Source organism: Plectrocnemia conspersa, unplaced genomic scaffold (genome assembly GCF_051122295.1).
Source record: "Plectrocnemia conspersa isolate PC_06_02 unplaced genomic scaffold, ASM5112229v1 ptg000003l, whole genome shotgun sequence".
Classification (NCBI taxonomy): domain Eukaryota; kingdom Metazoa; phylum Arthropoda; class Insecta; order Trichoptera; family Polycentropodidae; genus Plectrocnemia; species Plectrocnemia conspersa.
In genome coordinates this window covers 15,625,669-15,643,335 of record NW_028277167.1, presented here as the reverse complement: position 1 = coordinate 15,643,335, position 17,667 = coordinate 15,625,669, and the positions used below count along the sequence as shown (strand labels likewise).

General features: G+C 31.6%; 1 protein-coding gene across 2 annotated transcripts in view; it reads right to left on the bottom strand.

Annotated features, from left to right (window-relative positions):
• The window catches only part of LOC148236746 (uncharacterized), a 98,357-nt gene extending 82,322 nt beyond the window's left edge, over nucleotides 1-16,035 (bottom strand). For both annotated transcript variants that reach the window (XM_088183645.1, XM_088183644.1), the window contains exons 1-2: nucleotides 15,790-16,035; nucleotides 8,530-10,404 (exon numbers count right to left, since the gene is read on the bottom strand). In XM_088183645.1, coding sequence (XP_088039771.1) covers nucleotides 8,530-10,233 — 1,704 coding nt within the window. In that variant the 5' untranslated portion in view covers nucleotides 10,234-10,404; nucleotides 15,790-16,035. The remainder of the gene's footprint in view (nucleotides 1-8,529; nucleotides 10,405-15,789) is intronic.
• Between the last annotated feature and the right edge of the window lie 1,632 nt (nucleotides 16,036-17,667).

Genomic DNA, 17,667 nt, shown 5'->3' with positions numbered 1-17,667 from the left:
GTATGTACATACATATAACCACTTAATGACTGTTAAGTGTTTTTTTTATTATTATAAATAATTGATTAGGAAAGTGTAATGCGTAAATAGAAAAAAAATGTAACCATTTCCGATTTACAAACTAGATCTATCGTTAACTAATAGCGCGTACAAGTTGTTTACAGTGATTAAACTGTAAAAGTTTTTGGGTCGATCGAGCACTGAATGTAGTGCAACAGTTGATTTGTAACCAATCGGCTAAAAGTTTATATTTAGGTAGGCATTTTTAACTATGTGAAGCAATAAACATAACAATTTTATCGTAAACTTTTATATTAGTAAATGTAAAAATAACGTCGCACATTAAACAAATTCACGAATTGCAAATATCATCGACCGTTTTGTTTGCATACCGACCTAATCTACCAGCAATTATACAATACTAGCAAACGCAAATACGGGATGAGCAAATAAAAAATCTTTCTGGGCTCTAAGCAATTGATCGAGTAAAAATCCGTTGTTGTTTTTCTTAGCAAGTTTGGGACATTCCTAAATATTTAATGTTGTTAATCTATAGGTTCAGTTACACATAGAGACGCTTTATCCATTAGGCATAATACTCAGCGACAGTTTCACTTAAAAAATAAACACATAAGCGAAAACAAAATAATAATAATTTAGACCACCGAATTAAGTTTATATATTAAGCAAGCATTATTTAAATGAAATGTTAATTAAATTACTATTAAATGTACGGTTATTGTAACTCGATATTTTCATTACTAAATCGTTTCTTCTTAATAAACAACCTATTCTGTTTCTACGTTTAAGTGTAGTAAAAATAATGTCTATACATGTTATTGTTTTTGTTTGACGTAATAATTGCAGTGTTTTAATAACTGTTAAAAATGTCACAAATAAGCAGAGCACAACAATATTCATTCAATCAACTAACAAAACTAATAATGAATGACAATGAATTTAAATTATCTATACCAGCTTAAGTTAGAGGTGATGTTGCTGAGATTCAAAAGAAACTTATCTGTCGGTAAACAGGTAAAGGACGAACTTTGAATAGTAAAATGTTTAATACTTGCTTTTGTCAACAATATTTCGCCCAGCTATTAATATAAACTTATTTATGAAATACCCGGAAATCATTCGAGTGGAGACATATACCTTGTTAAGGTCATCTTATTATGCATAGTCCAGATTTTATCTCGGCTGACGCAAATTTTCTAGCTGGGTCTTCTTTGAATATACATGTACAATACAATTTTCATTAATTATTTCCTATTTTTTTCAATAATACGGTTTAAATAAATATATATTTTTTATATATACGTATATTATTTTTAAGAGGGAAGAAGGAATAAAATGAATTTCACTACAGGTGCTTAAGATTTACGAATATCTTAAAACGGCCTTGATTACATAACATACTTATTATATGAATAAATTAAAATGGCATAAAAAAGTATCAATATCTTATTTTTTAAATTAAAAACAAAAATACAAGTTTTTTGGTTATTAGCGACAAAAAGGCTTAAATCACTCTTCGCGCGACGTGCGATCTAAATACTGATGAAATAATTTTTCGTCCAATTTAGAATATTATAATTATCAAAATATATCCGATAACTATTTTATGTCTTATATGCAATAATAATATTTAAGGCATTATATTTCGCACATTTTAGAATTGGTTTATTAGAAATTATGTCTTACTATTAAATTAATAATTTGCTTATATTATTACGATGTCGAATACATTAGGAGATTTGAATAACCGTGGTATAATGGCATTATTCAGCAGAGATGAAATAACTGATGACGTTCTAATTACATGGTTTGTAGACCCGAAATCAAAAGCAAATATTATACATATATCACTGATTCTGAAGAACAAAATATGAGCGAAATTATTTTCAGTTTGCTAAAAATATAAAAAAATATTGCGATAAAGCCACTATTAAAACAGCTTTTAAAATTCAACGAGAAAGATAAAAAATATAACAATTATATAGCAAAATATCATAGATGTTATGTATTATATCCCCATTTAGTAAAAGCTCGTTAAATAAATCAAGAAACATGTGTGTTATATTTTTATGAAAATCATAGCATAACCTCAAATATTCTATAAGATGTAATATAAATTCATGTCCTATCTAATTTATTCATATATTCATAAAACAGATTTCTCGTCATAACACAATAAAGGCAAGAACATGTTAACCATGTATTTTAATACAATTTAACCGTAAATTATATATAATATTTGACTTCCATAGAAAAGTACAGCTAACATGGTTTTCACTTTCTTGTTCTACATCTTCTATCCGTTTTCGAGTAACGCGTGTTCATTCGCAAGAGTATACAAAGCGTTTAGTAGAGATTATAACACATTTTCGATCAATATGTTCTTGCCTTAGAATAGAGTAGTGACTCAGACGTACGTATAATAATTGATAAATAATAGAAACGTTTAAGTTTTCGTTTCTCTTGACTTTTATCATTTTACACGCAAATAAATTTCCTTTCAGTCGGAAAAGTTTAACGTTAACGGCATACACATAACCACGCGCAAATATTAAACTTGAACCTCAGTAAGTTACACACGCGGGCTAACCCCTAACGTCTATTTGATTTTCGCGGAAAATTATTACGCTTTTCTCGACATACGTATGTGCATTATATATCGAAAGCATTTTAACGCTTGTCAAAAGGCAAATGAGTTTCGTCAACCAGATGGGAATGAACGCGAGAGACCAAGGACAAACAGCGAGCCACCAACACGGTTCACGCCCATGCCAAATATCTAATACATCATATCATTATTTTTATCGACGATAATCGGGAGCGGTGCCAAGCGCCGCGATATATCGGCCATCGGAGATAAAGATTAGAAGAAACTTTGAATCGAGTAGAGTAAACAAACGACTGCTATATAGCTTTACGGTCTGATACCATCCAAACTCGTTTCTCAGCAAAGAAGCAATGTTGAGGAAAAGATTGATGAATTTTCTCGACCGCTACGATAGCAAAACAACATTTTGAGGAATAATCAGGGCAGTGTGTGTTCATGCTTATTAACATATATGATGTCACTGTACAAGTCTGTACTATTTGCCACAAATGTAAGATAGCTCGATAGAAAATAAAATTTCACCCTGATGTATCGATTTTATTTTTAGTTTTTAAATTTCTGTTTGAAAAAAAATTGTTTTTCAGTCGTGTTCAATTGACGTAAACAAATATTATAAGTAAATGAATATAGCAGATGTTATATAATTTTAAATTACAATTGAATTGAAAGAAGTATTTTTTTATTCAATATATAAAATAATATGTAAAATAAATTAACGAAATTTAATAATAGAAAAGTGTTAAATTTAATTATTAACCCTTTGGATGCCGGGCATTTTTGGAAAAATGTTCCAGAACTGCCGGGACTTTTTATTAAATAATTAAAAAGTCAAAATGTGTATTTTAGTTTGTAAACATGCTGTCGCGGCGTGCGACGCTGTCTGCAGTGAACTTGACCTAATTAATGATGAATATGCGATTGTGTGTTATTTTAGTTCTTATTTGCGCTGAATAAGAGTCATTATCGCATGACGTATTAAAAAATACGAGATCTGAGCGGGCGAACAACAACCAGGAATCAATAACAATGGTATATAATATGTTATTTATTTTTATAATGTAAATAAAACTTTTCGTAAATTAATAAAATATAATATTTTTAAATAATGGTTTAAGTAAAAATACCCTACAGACTGTTGAATATATATATATATATATATATATATATATATATATATATATAAATATATACATATATATATATATATATATATATATATATATATATATAAATATATACATATATATATATATATATATACATATATATATATAAACATATATATATATAAACATATATATATATATATATACATATATATATATACATATATATATATATATATACATATATATATATACATATATATATATATATATACATATATATATATATATATATATATACATAATATATATATATATATACATATATATACATATATATATATATATATGTATATATATATATATATATATATATATATATATATATATATATATATATATATATATATATATATATATATATATATGTATATATATATATATATATGTATATATATATATATATATATATATATATACATATATATATATATGTATATATATATATATATATATATATATATATATGTATATATATATATATATATATATATATATATATATATATATATATATATATATATATATATATATATATATATATATATATATATATATATATATATATATATATATATATATATATATATATATACATATATATATATATATATATACATATATATATATTAGGTAAAAAATATATAAATATATTTTAATTTATATATATATCTAATATATATATATATAAATATATATATATATATATATTAGGGGTCCGGAAAGAAAACCATTATTTTAAACATCATAGGTCTTAGTGAAATTTTATTTTCATATTAAACATCATAGGTCTTATTGAAATTTTATTTTCATATTATTTTACATATTATAAAATATAGTCCCCATAGTTATCTAGAACTCTTTGCTAACTTTTAGGCAATTTTTGGATTCCCGCTTTATAACAATTTGGTGGTTTCGAATTAAAATACGAATTTAAATGATTTTCGACTTCCTTCAGATTTTCAAATTTTTTGTCCCTAAATGAATGTTCCATAAATCTAAAGAGATAAAAATCAGAAGGAGCGAGGTCTGGCGAATATGTAGGATGCTTCAAGACTTCAAAATTTAAATTGCATATTTTTTCACGGGTCATCTTTGCACTGAGAGGGTGCGCGTGGTCGTGTAACAGAATCACTCCTTTTCGGTTTATCAAATTCGGACGTTTTACTTTTAATTTCTCATTCAATCTTTTGAGTTGTTGACAATAAACTTCTGCAGTTATCGTATCACCCAGTTTTAACAGTTCATAATGGATAATTCCACGAATATCCCACCATACACACAATAGGACTTGCGAAGGGTGAGGTCGGGCTTAGGGGTCGGAACAGGTACTTTCTTCTTTGAAAGCCATTGTTTTTTTCGCACCACGTTGTCGTATACTATCCACTTTTTGTCACTAGTCACAATTTAATCCAAATATGGGTGAATTCTGTTTCTTGACAACAGTGAATCGCACGTGTTCATTCGCTCCTCTTTGTTCGCTACGGACAGCGCACGGGGAACCCAAACACCCATTCGATTAGTTTTGCCGAATTTTTTTGTGTTCTTGCACTGTAGACCACGGAGCAGCAAGTTTTTGGGATAAATCCTCGATACTTTGACCAGGATTTGATTACAAAATGACCTTCAGCAGTTCATCGTCGAATTTCGAAAGTCGTCCTGATTTCGGAACGTCTGTTAAGGTCCTATCGCCAGATTTAAATCGCCGGAACCAAAACTGGCATCTGTTTGCTGTTATTACTGCTCCATAAATTTCAATAATGGTTTTAGCTGCCTTAGTTGCTTTCCAGCTTTAATCGAAAAAAAAGTAGCATGCAATGCCGTATGTATTGTTCGATTGCTTCTGGTTTGCTAATTTTACCCTTAAGATTAAAAAAATATTTATGGCGCAAAAAGAAAGCCGAGGAACAATACTATAGACAAAAAAACATACAAAGATGCTCACTCCACCGTGTCCAGGGTCAAACTGATCTCAAACAAGGAATGTAAAAAAAATGGAATCTTTTCCGGTACCCCTAATATATATATATATGTATATATATATATATATACATATACATACATATATATATATATATATATATATATATATATATATATATATATATATATACATATATATACATATATATATATACATATATATATATATATATATATATGTATATATATATATATATATATATATATATATATATATATATATATATATATATATATATATATATATATATATATATATATATATATATACATATATATATATACATATATATATATATATATATATATATATATATATATATATATATATATATATATATATATATATATATATATATATATATACATATACATATATATATATATATATATATATATATATATATATATATATATATATATATATATGTGTGTATATGTATAAAAATAATGATTATAATATATTTATAACATATATTTGAAAAAAATGTTATAAACCCCTGAAGCAATTACCCTACAGACGGTTGAAAATGTATTGGATACTACGATTTCGGAGCCGTCGGATCCGGCAGTTCTCGCTAGTGTAGCGAAAGCCGATATATCGGATTTCGGTAGCCAAAGGGTTAAAATACAAAAAAGTAGTAAAATAAATCAAAGTAATAAAACGTTGAGAATCGCTGTTATTTATATAATTTACTGTAAACGTAATATAAAATAATAATAAATAAATTACAACAGAAATAATTATGGAAAAATATCTAAAATTAACTCACTCGCAAATAAATATATACGAGCAAATTAACAGATGTGTATAAATTAACTCACTACTCAAAGGGTTAAAGTGACAATATTTGGTCAAAATATAATAAAATATTTCATTTTAAAACATAACATTTAAAAAAATCAGATCCTTTAATAATCACTGATCGTTTATAAACAAGAATAATACTACTTACCATTAAACCAAATTACTGACAAAAATTTAAGTTAAAAAATAACAATATTTGGTCAAAATATATCTATCAGTAAATTGTAAAATATAAATTTAACATAAAAAACAGACCAGAGTAATTTAATTAAACTAACCGTTAAATTAAATTACTCTGACCCAATAAACACAAGTCTCTGTTAAAATACCAATATTCGATTCAATTATTGTATTTTAAATATAAATATTTTAAATATATTGTATTTTAAATATCCATTGTATTTTAAAATAAACATTTAATACACAATTATTATATATTAAAACTACTTTCCGTTAAACCAAAATATTAACCGAAATGAAACCAAATAACTTATGGTATATGTTGAAAAGATAACACTCATTTAACCCTTTGTAGTCCTTTGTCACACATATCTGTTTTTTACTGGGAGCTCATACGTCTATAACGTCTGAATTTTTTTAATATTAGTTTAAAATAAATAAAATAAATAATAAAACTAAATAAATAACACGTACTTTAAATATTTCATTAATTATATAAGTATCTCTATATAACATAATAGAAAAAGAAATTATTAAAACAATTCTTATAAATAAATAAAAAATATAATCTAATAAAATTAATATTAGTACATTTCTTGAATTAATAGAAATTGAATTCCATTAAATTATAAAAATTGAATTTCAATAAAAAAATCCAATTAAAAAATTTAAAAATGTAGTAAATTGGTGAAGCGTACACCCAAAGTTGTCATCTCTTTTTCACTTACAAAGACTCGGTTAAAAGAAACGGAGTATAGCAACAAATTAATATATAAAAAAAATATTTTATATTTTTTAAATTAATACAATACTAATTATATTAAAAATACATACATTATTTAATTAAATATATTCATTCAAAATGGCTTTGATTTTAAGCAACACTTATTGGAAAAAAAACTTTGTACTACAAAGGGTTAAGTAACTTGCCAATAATTAAAACTACCGAGTGTTTAATTAAATTACTGACAAATATCAAACAAAACTACCGACCCAATAATGTGTTAAAATATAACTAACAAGTTCATTTTTAAACATAACATTTAATATATAAAACGCCGTTTAAGATCTGACCAATTATTTGATTTATTTTGTCAAAATATAACCAACCTCTTTCTTTTAAAACATTTTATTTATAAAAGTATTCCTTTAATTACTGTCAATAAATTACAAAAATGAGTTAAATGTGTGTTTATAGAGAAATCACATGGACCTTATTTTGAAAAAAACTAGCTGAAATCAACGAGTAATTCGAGTTATAATATTTTATATTTGTGGCAAAACCCGTGTATAGTAAAATAGTAGCAATGAAAAACGTATTGACTTTATGTTATATAAATACGTCCAGCCCCACTACATCCACAAACACAGAAGAGACCAATAGAGAATGAAAAACACAGCGAAAACGATATGTATTTTAAATATACATTAAAATAATATGACAGAAAGCACTTTTTAGGTTCGAAAAAGATTATCTATCGTGGAACGAGCGTTAGGATGCACCGGAATGCGTCGAGAACCTGAAAGTTGAGTGACCCGCGTATTTTGGTGGTCTTCACTCCACTATATGTATGTATGCACATATGAGCGGTTTGTATTTTATTTATTCCAAAATATGCACAGCATCAACAACAGTCCGTTTATTCGAAATACGCGCGCTTGTGCAAATAAAAATCCATTATGTAAATTCGATTACATAGCGATTTGCATCTCGAGGCGAACGCGTCGAACAACAAATATATTTGAATAAAAAAATGTCTCACCTGAGCCTTGGCCATCACGTCGTGTCCCGTGCGCCATGATGCGACGGCCGGCGCTTTTCTCTTGTCCAGCAGCAGTTCGCTGGGGCACTTCTCGAAGATGAGCACCCTCTCGGCCACGGAGCCCCGGGTGAGGAACGGCCTCACCGGGCTGCCGGCCACCTTGTCGGCCTGCGCTTTGATGTGCTGCTTCTGTTGGGTCGTCAACTCCGGATGAGGCACTTGTTCGACTCTTCTCGCGCTGGGGCCTCTGGGAGCGCCCCATCGCCCCGGCGGAGCCGCACCGTTGATATCACTTTTATCACCGTTTTCGAACTTGCTCCTCGTCTCGGTCACTTGCAGCCCCGGCGAGGGGCTGGCCACTGTCGACTTGTTCGCCTCCAGTCTCTGCTGCGTCGGAGGATTCTCCAGACTGTCGATGTACTTGTTCTTGGCGTAGTCCACCAGCGATAAGCCGGTGTTCTCGGTCGGGATCAAATCCGGTTTGACCGACTCTCTGACGGGTGAGCCCTCTTTTTTGGCGAGACTCCTAGTCTTGGACGCGAACGGCGACGAGTCCGAATCTTCGCTCAGAGCGACGCCGGTCTTCAGCGCGTTTATCAGTCTTTCTTCTTCTCTCGCGACTTCGTCTAGATAAGCGGCGGTGCTAGTTTTCGCGCTTCCGGGCAGAGTGGAAAACTTGTCCGCTTTGGGTGATTTGGTCGCGCCCGGTTTTTGCTGTTGGACGTCGTTTGCGAGCGCCGGCGATTTTTGAAGTTTGTGATCTATTATCTTATTTTTGAGAGGCCACGTTTGTAGATTAGCGGGGATTTGAAGGCTCAGGCCGGCTGGTCTCTTGGGAGTTTCCGGTTTCTGAGGGACTATGTCGGGCGGATATGTGACTTCTATCGTGTCGCCGTCGCGCGCGTCTTGTTGAGGTAGGCCGAAGGTCTTGGGTGCGACTTGGGGTTTGATTCCGATCGCGGGTTTCGACGCGTAAGCGGGAGGGTCCGGCTTGACTGGTGATTTTTGGTTCATTTTGGGTCCGAACGGAGAAGAAGGAGAGCCGGGTTTTTGAGGCGACGTGTTCTTTTCGAACTTCTGTAAGGCGAATTGGATGGTAGATGGGGTTTTGGATGGAGATCTGTTGCGCTGTCTAGCCTTGTCTTCGTTGACGAAGTTGTTGACTAGCTTTTCTAGATTGTTGTTGTCCATCTCGGGAGCTCTCGCTAGCAGCTCCGCCACGGGGAGGGGAGCTTCGGAGGTTTGGGGTTCGCTTTGGGGGGAGCGACAGTTGAGGATCTCCGCGGGCGCCAGGCCTCTAGACTTCCAGGTCTGGTAGATGGCCTCCGCGTGATCGGAGATCTGCTTGGCGATGGCGGCTATGTCCTCCTCGCCTGCGTCGAACTTGTCTCTGGCGTGCTTGGCCGTCGCCGCCATGGTGCGCTCCGCCCGCGCGAAAGACTCCTCGAAGTGGCGCTCCCGCTCGGCCCTCCTCTCGCGCTCCCTGATGGACTCGAGGACGACCGAGGGGGTGATGCCCGATTCGGGGTCGGCGAGGAGGTCGGCGACGCGCCGGTTCTGCAGCACGTGCGGGTACCGCTCCAGGAGACAGGAGAAGTCGTCGAGGGCGTTCAGGTAATTGTATTCGCGCTCGCGGTTCCGATAGGTCGGGTGGGCGCAGGAGTCATCCTGGTCGCGGGAGGAGGCGGGATGGCCGCGGTTCATCTGCGCGTCGGCATCGGCTGCGCAAATTTAGCCCCGGCGCGGCGCGTTTATTTCCGTAGCGGAGTCGCTTTTCGCGGCACTCGCGCGACACGAGCGCGCCTCGAGCGGCTGCGGCGCGGACTGGCTGAAGAGGGGGCCGAGTCGGGGGCCCGCGGGGCCGGAGAGCGCCACCTGTAAAAATACAATGCCACCGTCACTCCGCTATCTATGAAAACTTTAAACTATTTCGATGGTTAATGAAAAACTTTTTCCTAAACATCTACCGATTTATCTTATAACGTTCAAAATATATATACCAAAAGCTATTGAAATTTTTTTTTTTAAAATGTATCTATGGTGTACAATGATGTATACAATATGACATTTTTACTAGAACCATGGTTGCCACATTACAAAATGTAAAAATAAAATAATTAAAAAATATTGTAAAATACAAATAAAACATTTAATACAGATGTATAAAAAACGTCAAGGTTTTCACATAGCTATTAAAAAAAATAATAATAATAAAATTTCGTAAAAAAAATATTCACATATTTTCAAACAAATACGTTTAAAAAAATATGTCAAATCAAATTTGGTGCAGACAAATAAAAAACCATAATGTCAGGGTTGTCACATTACTTTTAGAAAAATAAAATTAAGAAATACAGAAAAGATTGTGAAAAATAAATTTTAGAGCGCGTTAACACACTTAATAAATACTATACTCATAATGTGTTTCACTGTTACACATATAACAGAATTATTGACAAAATCACATTATTTTAAAATTTGAAAAATGGTTTAGAGCAAAGGTGGGCCATAACGTGAATGGAAATAATACAATGCATATAACTTTTCGGTTCGGTGATCATTGCTCATATGGCAACTGGTTAATCGAGCATTGGTCACGCGGATGATTATTGCTCACACGAACATTGGTCACAAGGCAACTTCTCACAACGGAAATTGGTTACAGATCGATCACAAAATTAACAGGAAGCAAACTGAAAGCAAAATCAATTGATTAAAATAAGAAATTAAAAAATATTCATACAGAATTTGTTAAATATTTATATTATTTCCTACAAATGACGTCCCTGCTAAAAATCCACGTCAAACGCAATAAAATCGTGAGTTAAATGGATATTTCAGAGCAGTACATAATTTTAATATTTTTTAAATTATTATTTTTTAAAAATTCAACATTTTTTTAATATGAACTCTGTTTGTTGAACGAAATAAAATACATTTGATACAATAGAAAACATTAAAAGTGTATAAATACTAAAATAATTTCATAAAATTTTATACAAAAATCAATTTCTAGTTTGCATGAAATGTTTTCGAATCATATTTTTATAAATTTTATCATTTGAAAATTAGCATGAAAATAATTTTTTGACAATAGGAACTCGAACGCTTATGTTTTTGCCGGCGTGAAAGGTCAAACTTGGTGTATTTTGCTTTTGTTCTCGCGAGTGCAGCAAATGTCATTTATGGCCTTCTAAATCTCCTTTTCTTAGATAAAGGAATTGTTTATAGGTCAGGGTATGTACTATATAGCAAGCTATAATACATATACACTATGTATAGCTTGTGCTTTACAAAATTTTACAAAAAATAAACTATTTGATCAGTAGGATGAAGTTACATGGAGGGACGATCGATCAGGGCCCTGGCACAAAAAGGGTTAAAAAGCATTTTCATGCAGTATCAAGAAATCAAACGCAAAAACTAGATAATATAAGATTAGCACGGCTTTTTTGGACGGCTTAATTTTTTAATTTTTAATTATGTAGGTATTTTTGAAGTACAGTATTTTGAAAAACACTAGTTTGCTATGGAACAAATTTCCATATATTAATTGTATGTATTTGAATTCAATACCTATTTATACTATTGGAGATAAAAAAAATCATCGCGTATATACTGTTGAAATGTGATACATGATCACCTAATGTTTCGACGAATCTATCACTCGAAATGTAACATTAGATTTGATATGCGGTTTAACCCCTACCCCTTGAATTGTACTCGGTGAAATATGAAGGAACACAAGTCACACAATTAGTTTTCTTGTAAGAGACGGATAATGCAAATTTTATTTCTAACGTCACAATTATTAAGCTATTCCCGTGTAGTATATTGAAATAAAGGAACACTCCCACGATCTACAAAACTAAAAATTATACAAATTTTAACGTACATTGAAGTAAACTGTTTCAAACAATTTAAAATAAGAAGCAGTCTAAATAGAGCGGTAAAGCAACGTAAAATATCAAAATTTAACAATTCTATAATGTGTTGAACTGAGAAAGCTACGTTTTATATTTATCTTTCGTGATTACATTAAAATGTACAGATGTACATGCATATGTATAATATTATGAGTAAGAATGGGAATTGGAATAAGAGTGAGAGAGGGTGTTTAAAATCTTGTCTTGAATTTAATTAACTCTCTGACCTTATCCAATTTTGTTATCGAGCAAAACGTGTAATTGCATTGAACATCATAATCGATCATTACAAATAAATTTTCAAATAGCTAATTTACATTTGAAGGTTCTCATAGTGCATAATTATTTATTTATATAGTATGTTCATTAAATATACAAACAGTATTATATGTATTTATATATGCGGAATATGTTTGATTAACATAATCGAATATGAATTTAGAATTATACAATAATATAACCTTGAAACCCATGCTATTTTTTTATTAGAACCGGTGTTATAAAATATCTCTAAACAACATTAAAATAGTATTGCAAATATCTAAATATAAGCTTGTTAAATCTAAGCGATTTGCTTTTTCGCTTTCTAGACTTCGGCTTTGAGTCAATTTGAACAAAATGACGGGAGTTGATTTGATTGTTGAATACTTTTATCATGGTCAGTTTTAGGTCGCAATACCACGAGCGTAGCTTTCAGAACAAGTACATATATGTAAGTATAGACAGAGGAAAAATTCAACAAAAAACGTGATTTATGAGTAAATGATGATATGGGTGAAGCCGTGTACGAAAGCTATTATCAATAAAATATATTGTCTATGCACTAAATGTACCTACCACCTACTTAAAATAATTAATAATGGAATGGAAAAAAATACAGTAAATAATATGAAACATAAATATTAGTTTGGTTCAATTCGCTCATTTTTTTTATTTGCACTTTCGTTCAACTTTTATAAAAGCTTTTCAGCTAAGTTGACAGCGTGTTGATGAATGCGAGTTTCTCGCCGAAACTTTTAAGTTTAAAACTTTAAAGTTAAATGAAGATCATTATATTTGGAAGATTATTTTCAACAAATTTAAGTTAGTTTTCGGATTAAAATAGGTTATAAACGTAATTCGGGGCACGATTCGCTTAATTTATGAGCGTTATTCGAATCAGCGCTGCGCAATTCCAAATTGCTAAACCCTTCATCTATCCACACTTCCAAAATTATCAACCCAGCCATAAAGATAAGGTCCGTTTCGGGCCGTTCGTTTTCAAATGTCTCGTTCTATATAATAAAACGATACAGCCAACCATTCAGTTTATTACCCCCATCTATGTATATTTGAGAACTGTACTTCGGAGCCACCGTAAAAGTAAAATATTTACAATTCGCATATTTTTATTGCACACACCAAAAATGACGTAAGTGTTATTATGAGTTTTTTGCGAATTGCTCTAAACGTCGAATACGAATATCGTACTAATCGAAATATTTATATTTACACGGCGTGTCATCACCAAGAGATAATTCTGCTTTGAGCTTCTTGAACTAACAAACAGACGTGTGGAAGACTGAACATTTATGTTGTAAACTTTTGGGCAAAGGAATGCCAGAAACGTGTGACCTTCGTATTGCATATCGTAAGATACTTGAAATATTTAGGTCTTAACGACTTATGTATATTGGAGGTGTGATATAATTAGTAAAAAGTATTTTATATTAAGATTTACTTATAATAAAAATATGTGTATTTATCATATGCTACATGTTGTGTTTGCACGAAACGTCATTGATGTTTCGTGTCACTTTCAATACCCAACGCGCGCAGAATTTTCAATAGTCCAATTTTTCGGTAACAGTTCTAGACAGGCATAAAGCTAATCTATCATTACACGTTTAATAAATTCATAATGGTCATTTACTCTTATTTTTATCATAAACGTCACTTTTTCCTGTTTTAAATTCACGCGATTTTGACTGTTCATTGGCATTAACAGAAACGAGTTAGCGATATATTTTAGCAGTTTCTCTTTTGCACAGAACAAAATTGACTTTTCTACTACATTACTTCTAACTTTAGAAATACAATAATTCAACAGAACTCGCACTAATCTACGCTACGCCGAGTATATACCAAATGACCCAAAGAAAACCGAGGAAGCAGCCGCTTCACGTCAAACCTGGTCAGCGACAAAGTTCGAAATTAACAAGTTGGTTCTAAAACATCTTGATAATGACAATGTATTATTATGCTGACCATCTGTCAACATAAAACTGACCTTGGGGGGAAATATAAATAATGTAATATAAATACTGGCTATTCTTTATAAATTCTAAAATTATTCTGACCATCTGTCAAAATAATTAAAATGATTCTGAATTCAATCTAAATTCTAACCATTTAATATTGTATAACTTCCGGCAAAATAATATAAATTCTAAGCATCTTATATTTATTCTGGCCGCCAATATTCTGACCTTTTTATATAAATTCTGACCCGAAAAATACGAGCGCATAACAGCAGAGGGGCAACTCACGCCTTCCATAGAATCCGTCCATATATGATCGGTTATATACACATAAGTTAGATGTAAAAATTAATTAATTTTTTTTTTACTAATTTTTCATTCCCTTTTCTAAACTTAAATTAAACAATTAATCCCTTAATGCGTTTAAAAGGTGAGGAGGGTTGTTTCAGAGGCGAAATTATAAATTAATAGTAAATTCTTACGAATTACGGAGAAAGCCTGGGTGGGATCTCCATGATAATCAACGACACGTGGATGCGAATTAAGCGTTTTTTTATGTACGCTTTAGATTTGCCGTTATGTTGGTCAGCTTGTGTGATATTCTCGATGTCTCGTATTGTCATTGGGAGTGAAAAGATTTACGATCGGCCGTCAGATCAGGCGATCAGACTATGTCGGAGGGAGTTCTAAATGCGTCCCGGAAGAAGCGCGTCAAAATCTACTCGGTCTAAAACCGAACCGGTTAGTTACAGTGTCTACGGCTACAGAAATACACCGAACGAAAGCTTTTGCAGGGATACCAAACAAAGCGCACGATGATAATTTTTTTAATAAAGAATCATAAGAAATAAAGAATCGACCAAATAATATTCAAATCAAACGATAGCGACACTAGCGCCATCTTTTTCATAATAATTATTAATTAAAAAACTATCACCACCTTTTAATTCATAAATGATAACATAACAATAATACAAACGACCATTGGCAATTTAAAATTTAAACATATTGTTAAATTTAAATAAACGATAAGAACTATTGTTATTCATATTATAAATAAAAATCTTATTTGTTAAATAAATATGTCAACTTACACAGAAGTCATCGCACCACTGACGTTTGATGGATGATAAAACATGTTATGATCATGTTTACAAACACCAATATAAATCCAACTGGACGGATGTTTGCACAATACCACGTTTTCAACAATATAATTAGAAACACCGAACTGTGCAAATTTATCTCTCAGCTGTAATGTTTACGATTGATTTTCTACGACAAAAAGACGACAGCCCAACCCGGCGACACTACCCTCGCAGCCGCCACCCTTTGTCCGAAGTGTTGCCAGTGCGAATAACTCAAATTCCACTCTTTGTGCAATTTTAGTTTTCCTCACGTATAATAAAATAAAAAAACCAATCTGATCAATCAAATAACTGAGATTCGATACCTTCACATATGAATTATATACAACTAAAAGAGGCAAAAATATTTAAGTTGAAGTTTGTCTCGTTTCTCATAATAACTTGTTTAAATGTTAAGTTCCTGACCAGAATAAATAATGGAAACATACGACTAGTTAATTACTGAAAAAAAATATAGTATTAACCCTTTCACCTCAGTTGATATTTTTGCGCGCCATTTAGAAATTTGTTAATATGTGGGGAGCACCTATTCAGGTCATATTTTAAAAAATATTATGGTTCAATAAATTCAAGTGATTTACAGCCCTGAATTGAACTAAATAACCGTATTATTATATTATTAGGCTCAAATTTTTATGGCATCTTTAAGTGCCTAATGAGTACTGGCGATTTTCTTGATAACTTTTATAGAACCCATTCGCAGTGAAAGGGTTTTAATGACATTTTTGTTCACAAAAATACACTTTGCTTAACAAATTAGTGTATTAAAATTCATAAATATTTTTATAATATAGAAAGGGGCACCATTTGATGCCACGATATCATAAGCAGTGCCGTCCAACTGACAAAAAAGTCATCTGGGATTTTTTGTTCATTTAGAGATGCTGCGAGAGCTAAATAAAGGTCACTCTGAAATATTTGTTAGTTTACAAATGTTATCTTTTTTCTTAGATTACATTTTTTTAGCTCTTGCAGCATCCGTAAATGTACAAAAAAATCCAGACTTTTTTAGAGCCCGGGGCGCTAAATATTCTTAAACCGGCCCTGAACACCGTTAAATTATTACAGCTGAATATATAAAATTTACAAAAACTTAGACTTTAACGAAGAACTCAAAATACAAAACATTATCTCTGACACCCCCACATCTAAAACCCCCACAAAACATCTATCAAGCATCATTGGTGCAGAGTTAATGTTAGTTTTAGATAAATACGTCATTTTCGCGTCGCCAATAGAGTATGTCCTCCACTGTCACTCCAACTTGGTTTCGCCAGCATAGTTCCAGATTCGCCAACCGTATCCCCCCCCCCCCCCAATCCGCAATATATTCAAACGATTGTTGTATTTCATTTTTAAGTTCATATATACAAACTTCTTATTCGCAAAATATGTTGTTGCAAACGGCAGCAGCATGTTTCTCCATTCTGTAAAATCCCTTGCAAATTTTGACATCCAAAAAAACTGAACTGAATTCAATGTGGCTTTTTTACCAATTTCATTTACTCGTGTTTTTATCCTTAATGCCAAACTTAACAATCAACTTTGTTATACTACAGCCGTAATGTAGTTTAATTGAAAACATAAAAGGTTGATTCAAAATACTAAGAACACGCAATCACAGTTGTACATTACATTTAATGCACTAATGACATCTGATACTCATAATTATGGCTTAAAATGTCTGGCAAAACAAATTCTCACAAACGCTACAAATACACTTACAACTCTTTAATATAAAAAATATGGAAAATTTCTAATTGTTTCATATGCAAGTATCAAGAATAGTACTACTTTTGTGTCGCCGATCTTCTTTCAAATGAA